The sequence below is a fragment of the Nylanderia fulva genome, unplaced genomic scaffold, assembly GCF_048542155.1.
Source record: "Nylanderia fulva isolate GAGA-0341 unplaced genomic scaffold, ASM4854215v1 Scaffold13, whole genome shotgun sequence".
In the NCBI taxonomy this organism is placed as follows: domain Eukaryota; kingdom Metazoa; phylum Arthropoda; class Insecta; order Hymenoptera; family Formicidae; genus Nylanderia; species Nylanderia fulva.
The window spans coordinates 461,983-469,706 of NW_028189518.1; the positions used below are offsets into that span (position 1 = coordinate 461,983).

The window sequence follows — 7,724 nt, forward strand, 5'->3', positions numbered from 1 at the left end:
TCGTCAGTTTTCGGTGGTCTGTCGGAACGGTAAGAGTGTAATTGTGTGGCATATACTTCTGGCAATAAGGACGTAATACTGCGCTAATTACAGTTTATTCAATAAAAAATTATTTCAATTTGTATGGAATTTCAATAAAAGAGGTAAGTCATTAGAAAAAAATATCAATATGTTTATTCAATATGTTTTGAAGATAAAAGAATAAATAGAACACAATTTAATTATAAGATACAAACAACGAGCACAGGTTTAATTTTTAAAAGTCACATTTCTTAGAATTAAAAGTATTATTAATATAAGTAACATTTAGAATTTCAAACATGTAATATATACTGAATAAGTCTTAAATTTAAGCAGTTAGGTTTGAATTAAAATATTTAAGGAAACAATAATTTTGTTGTTTTATAATTATTTCAAAAATTATTGCCATCAGATAACAAATGTAAAATGTTACAAAATGAGATATATATAAATAATTAATATAAATCTACTATAATAAAATATTTTATTAAATATAATATATTGACTAAATATAAGATAAATTCGTATGTTTAATCTTTTTCTCTAATCGCAGAAAGTATGGCAAAATCATTTTCATGTCATTATAACACATATGCTGAACATAAATTATAATAACGAGAATTCATAAGACTGATATACACATAGTACAGGTCGATGTGTACAATGATAAATCATATTAATCATTTTTTTAATTATCTCTGCTTAATAAAAATTAATCTTGTATACATTTTCTGTTCTTTTTCGTAAATAAACATACATACAAAAACATACATACAAAAGAAAGCTTAACAGTATATTTTATTTGTATTTATATTTTTTTAAATAAGAAATTACTTTGTTACAGATATTCTAACAAAAGATTTGACATGGAGAGATTGTTGTTAAAGCTTTTTTTATACAATCTAATATTTATAAATGCAACATTTATAAATGCACAATTTTCAACAGGATCTACTTTACCGCGTTACATTATACCAGAGCATTATAATCTTAAGTTAGAACCAAATTTCGAAGTAGAAAAGAAAAATTTTAAGATTTTCGGTAGATGTGAGGCCTACGTCAAGATTATCCTTGTATCGTGGTGCATAGCTGTGCACGCACAAAAACCGCAGATAAAAATAGAAAATTTTACTGTCACCAATACGGAGTCATTAAAAGTTTATAGCCCGGTAATTCATCCGTATAAGGGAAACACTCATATTGTCAACTTTTGCTTCCCTGAACTATTGCAAAAAGGATATTATTTATTAAACATAAGTTTCATCGGACGCTCAGACAATGATGGAAACGCTTTTTTCAAAACTTATACACGTACACGGTTTAATAGAAAAAAAAGGTGAGTAAATGTTGAAAATACTGTAAAATACGTGTAATGAAATACGAGATATTAATATTCTTCAAGCACGTTTCATAAAACTTATATATCTATACATATTGTATATAATATATTCTCTAATATTGTACCCTATTATAACTTTTAATGTCAGCAATTTTTAATGCTGGTTAACCATTTCTTGTTCTATGAAATATTTTATTAAAATATGGTAGGTGGTTTCTCGCAACACAACTCGGGGCAATTGGGGCTCGACAATTTTTTCCATGTTTGGATGAACCTAAATTTAAGGCGACGTTTAATATTAGTGTGAAGCATCATACGCAGTATTCTGTGCGGTCAACTATGCCGATACTAAAAGAAATTGTCGGTGAAAATAACATGGTGTGGACACATTTCAAAACCACTCGTTTAATGCCTACTTATCTCATATCGCTCCTATTATATGATACTCTTAATTTCCCGATCATTGAGTATAACATACTACGCCAAGTGTTGTTCCGTACAGACACACATTTTGTAATAGATAATTTATTATTCATTAAAAACGTTACAAAACGCTTCGAAATCGAATGGATGGCATATTCTCAGAACCTTTCATCTACATATCATCTTATAACTTCCGCGGGTCCTCAGCATAATAGCATGGGCCTTATTCTTTATAGGTAATATATATAATTAGAGTATGATAATTAAAATATGAAAAACCATTAAACATCATGTTTGTCATGAAACTTATATAGTTACATTATTTACAATACTTTTTAGGGCATCAAATGTTTTATATGATAAAAAGTTCGATCCTGTTTCCAAAAAAATAAAAACAGCATGTTTCATAGCGCATGAAGTGGCACGTCAATGGATTAATAATCTGATCACTCCATCCTGGTTTTTTCATTTTTGGTTGAACGAAGGTATTGCTAGACTGTTAGGAATGGATATCATCCACAAGGTTATTTTTGTAATTAATTTTATATATAGTGCTGTTTTAATTATACACAGTTAAAAAAACATTTGTTAATAAAAAATAATAAAAAAATGCTTTTTATAAATGTACTAATAAACGAATCACTGATAAAATTTCTGAATTATAAAAAATCTAGAATATAAAGAATGTTTTAATCCAATTTAAAATATGTCACGTGTTAATTAAAATATGAAAAGAGATAATTGTAATAATATCTAATCTTAAATAAATAGTCGCACATATAAATAAGTTAAAAACCATACTTAACAAGAAATAGAAAAGTTATTTGTTTAGTAATAAACAATAATATGCATGAGCTCATTTCATTGAAAATATGTATTGATTATTTAATTTTACACTAAACTTTTATTTATTTATAGATTTTTCAAGATTCAAATTCCACAAGTATATTGGATCTGTTTGCAGTACAAAGTAAACTAGAATCTCTTCAGTTGGATTATTTTGAGTGGGGTATTATGGATCCAGTTATATTCAAAATCAACAAAACAAAAGAAGTCAAATCACTTTTCTCTTTTTCTTATTACATCAAGGGTAAGACAAAACAACTTTTCTATATCATATAATTAAATTGTCCATAAATTCTTGAAATATTACAAAAGAAAGTTAGAAAGAATAAACACAAATTTGTTTCGCCGCAGTTTATTTATTAACCTTTTAGAAAAAAAATTTTCAAAATTTAATTTGAGATTAAAAACATTAAAACATTAAAAACATTTCTTTATGCAATTATAGATGCTTTCATGAATTTATTGGACACTAGAATATATAAATTTAAATGTTTTTAATTTACACGCTCTTTATAATGTGATTATCGCAGGACCTGTTATATTGCGTATGTTACGACAGCATCTTTCGGATGAAGTATTTCTACGTGGTATTGAGATGTTTCTTAATGAACAGTGAGTAACATAATTTTATAAAATATTTCTAATTTTTCTGTTTTATATTAATTTTTTCGTTATTTTCTAATTTTTCAATTTTACTATTATATTATTTCCTTTTCCGAGCAATAATCTCTCTGTTTTTATTATTTCAATTTCTATATCTCGAATTCTATCCCGCATCATTCATTTTTTATTAAATTATAGTTTAATTAATTTACATCAAATTATGTTCCAAAATTACATACACGTATTAAAATGTAATTGCAATAATATAATTTATGTGGTGTCTATTTGTCAATAATTTATCAATAATTTTTTACATTTAGTATGTTTAGTTTGGTAACTACTGATGATTTCTGGAGGTCTATGCAAGCTGCTCTAAATACAACAAAACTACTTGATAGTAATTCTACCAAAATATTTAATGTAAAGAAATGATGAATGCTTGGACCAATCAAAGACATTATGCTGTGCTGAAGGTTAAAATTATGAACTGTACACCTTTAAGATTAACGATAGAAAATTTTTACCGCTTGGTTGGCGATGACTGGTTATTACCTATTACTATAATTAATATAAAACGGATACAAAATATTGAGATATCAACTACATGGCGTTATTACTTGAGTAAAAAACAACTAGGTAATACTTCATACATAGAATTTGAACCTCACTGTAAAAAGGATGAATTGGTGATAATTGATTTACAACAAGGTTGGTAAATATTAAGGCGTTAATTTTTCATTTTTTAATGTTTATATATAAGGTTTTATGTACAAATTATTTTTATACGCATATATTTATATATTTTGACAAAAATACAAGGTATTTCTCGGTCATTAAACACGATAGTATGCGATAAATTATAATGTAAAATATTATTAACTAATAATTCAGTGAGAAATGATGGTCGAATCGACGTTGGTTCGCTGTCGAATCGATGTCAAATTGATCGAATCGATGTCTAATCGATATCGATTCGACCAATCATTTCTCACTGGGTAAGTCACTGCCCAGGGAGAAATAATGGTCAAATCGACATCGAATTCGACGTCGAATCGATGTTAAATTGATTGAATCGACGTCGAATCGATGTCAATTTGACCATCATTTCTTCCTAGGTGAATTCAAAGTCTTTTAAGTAGAATACTAATATAATGCTATAAAAGTTATTTAAAATATAATACTATAGAATATCAATATTTTCTACACTTTGAACATAGAAGGCAAAAAACGGATATTTAAAGATTTTTCCAATAAATTCCATAAAAAGATCTAATAATATTATAAATATATTTAACATAGGATATTATCGTGTCAATTACGAATCTGAATACTGGCGAATAATTGCGAGATATTTGAATTCTGCAAACTATTCCGGCATAGAGGTTCTTAATCGTGCTCAAATCATTGATGACGCCTTTCACTTCTTTTCGACTTTCCAACTCGATGCGTATTCATTTTTGGAACTTATAAAATTCTTATCACAAGAGACAAATTATGTGGTATGGTATCCTATGATCAAAGCTCTTGAAAGTATGTCAAAATTCTTTCCAATCTACAATCCAGATGAAAAAACCCAATTCAATTTAGGCCATTTCAAGGTAAATAATAAGAAATTTTTAAAGTCTTATGCTTTAGATTGTTTTGCATATAAAATATATTATAATCAAAATTTTCAGATAAATTTCGAAGATAACGAAGTATATCCGAAATAATTCAGTTCTGTTCTTCCTTAATTTTATTTAGATAAAAAATTGAAAATTTGTAAAGAAAATACTTTCCAGCGAGAAATGATTGGTCCAATCGACATCTATTCAACATCGATTCGATCAATTTGACATCGATTCGACGTCGAACCGACGTCAATTCGACCATCATTTCTCCCTGGGATTGCGTATTCTTAATTTTACGATTTAGATGTTAAATATTCTATGTTAATAATAAATTGTTTTCATGTTACTGTTAATATTATTTTAATTATGGTATAAAAATTAATATACTAATTTTTAAAAGTTATATATAAAGTTTTAAGATAAAGCAATCCAATCAAAATCTGTATTGAAAGGAAAATTGATATTATTTTTGGTACAAATATGTGTTATTAATTTAAAATTTCCAAAAAATTTTACAACATTGTAACATAAATTTGTAATATTTGAATATCTTTTAGTACATTAGCGTATTATCACTTACCTATTGAAAACAAATTTTCTTTATAATTAATATTATATTTTATTTATCATGAATAAAATATAACGTACAATATTTTCTAAATGTCTTTCTAATTCTAAATATTTTAAAAATTTTTAGAAAAACATACTGAAAATATTGAATGATGTTCTTGAACGCATTGGATACGAAGAACATTCTGAAGAAGACGATCTTATTAAATGTTTAAGAGAAGAGGTCGTCAAATGGGCATGTACTTTCAAACACCCCAAATGCCTACAAATGGCGAAATATAAATTAGAGCAACATCTCTTTCATCATAAAGAGTAACTTTTTATAATTATTTTGTTAAAATCATATTTTCTTGTATCTTGTACGAGATTTGTTAAATAATGTTAAAATAATCGGTTATATAGATGTATGTACATGCTCTAAATACTTTCATAATATATATTTTTGACATATTGTATAGAATTTTACCGTGGTGGAAGGAATGGACATACTGTAAAGGTTTAATGACAGAGAAAAATTTAACTGGTATTTGGAAGACAGTACTTGAAGAATGGATGTCAGACTCTGATAATAGAATTTGGGAATTTCTAACTTGCATTGCACATCCTAATTCCATTAAAGAGTATTTGGACGATAAAAATCTAGAAGTAGCTGTTTCTTTGAAAAATGTATCTTTAAAAGTTCGAAACATTGATCGTGTTAATAGATTTCTTTTCACAATCACGAAACATGCAAAGAACAATGAAATACTTGATTATATATTAAATAATTTTGACAAATTAAAACCCAGGTAAAATAATGGTTTTTTTAGTATAAAAGATATCCTACATATACTATTTTTGCACTTCATGTAAATATCTATGTATACCTATTGTTCTGGTTTTATAGAGAAGTCAGTACGGTTGCAGCATTGATTATTTTAATTAATAATGTGTATTCTAAGGTACAACTGCAAAAGGTAAATTTTGAGACATTTTGTACTCTGTACACTCATTTATTTGTATCAGGATATTGATCCGTGCAATATTATCTATTTGTACATATAATATTATTACATAAAATTTTTTTATTTAATTATGCTAGAAATACGAAATTATGTGGAAATTATGATTTAGAAAATAGATAGATTTTTGTGCATAGCTAAATTATATTTCATACGGTAAATATTTTAATTCGTTTTAGATTACAGCATTTGTGAAATATAGTCTAGACAAAGGGTCAGTTGCTGCTCAAAAAATTTTAAAAGGGAATTTGTTCTTTCTTGACGAGTTTGTTAAGGTAAATATGTGACTTCAGATATGATATTCATATTAATTGGTTTTTTATTTAAAATATTTTTTATTTTTGTAAATATATTTATATGAATAATTTATTTTAATTATCTTAAATAGATAGTTTGTTTTTAATGATAAAAATTAGTAACTATATTATATTCTCATAAAGCGAAAAAATTGTTATTTATTATTACACATATTTAGATTACAGCGTTTGTGACAAAAGCTGTTCAAAATATTTTAAAACCGAATTTGTTCTTTCTTGACATGCTTGACATGGTAAATATTGTGATTTCAGATATGATATATATATCAATTATTTTTTTGTGTAACATATTTTTTATTGAATAATGTATTTTAATCATCTTATATAAATAGATAGTTTGTTTTTAACGATAGAAATTAGAAATTATATTATATTCTTATAATGCGGAAAAAGTGTTATTTATTGACAGTAGATATATATAAAAATAATTTATTTTAGATACGTGAAAAGGTGACAAAGTTGGGAAATCAACAAATTGAGTTTATCAATCACAAAATACAAAAACGCGCCAGTGAAATTCATTCCTTTACAATGACCAATCGTTAAATATAATTGTTCTATAAAATATATATATATATATATAGTATAAATTGGTTATTATTGTAAAATATAAAACTATTCGAAAAATTTTAGCTTTAAAAATATAATAACGCAAATAAAAATTTATAGATGTAAAACATATTACCATTGCTATATAAAGACAGAATAAATTATAATGCTGTCAAATATACATATATTTAGTCAAATATATTCAGTTAAATATACATAAAATATGTATGTATATACATATATTTAACATACATATATACATATATTTAATGTATATTAAATGTAGACTTAAAAATATTTCTCTACGGTGTTTTTTACTTTAAATAATTATACTACTGCAAAAATACCTAAACAATAATATTTTCGAATAAATACAAATTTAACAATATAAATGTATACATATATAATATAAGTACTGAAAAAAAATTTTAAGATGTCTTTTATT

The 7,724-nt window shown here is 25.4% G+C and overlaps 1 protein-coding gene across 1 annotated transcript; it reads left to right on the forward strand.

The window, feature by feature from the left end:
• LOC114932545 (aminopeptidase A-like) lies at nucleotides 1-7,460 on the forward strand. The gene is given in 15 exon segments (XM_085479740.1): nucleotides 1-143; nucleotides 866-1,357; nucleotides 1,570-2,019; nucleotides 2,123-2,306; nucleotides 2,702-2,873; nucleotides 3,160-3,241; nucleotides 3,553-3,664; nucleotides 3,667-3,940; nucleotides 4,532-4,830; nucleotides 5,540-5,724; nucleotides 5,871-6,200; nucleotides 6,299-6,368; nucleotides 6,593-6,688; nucleotides 6,889-6,963; nucleotides 7,169-7,460. Coding segments are annotated over 14 exon segments (2,907 nt in total). The 5' UTR covers nucleotides 1-143; nucleotides 866-887; the 3' UTR covers nucleotides 7,277-7,460.
• The last annotated feature ends 264 nt before the right edge of the window (nucleotides 7,461-7,724 follow it).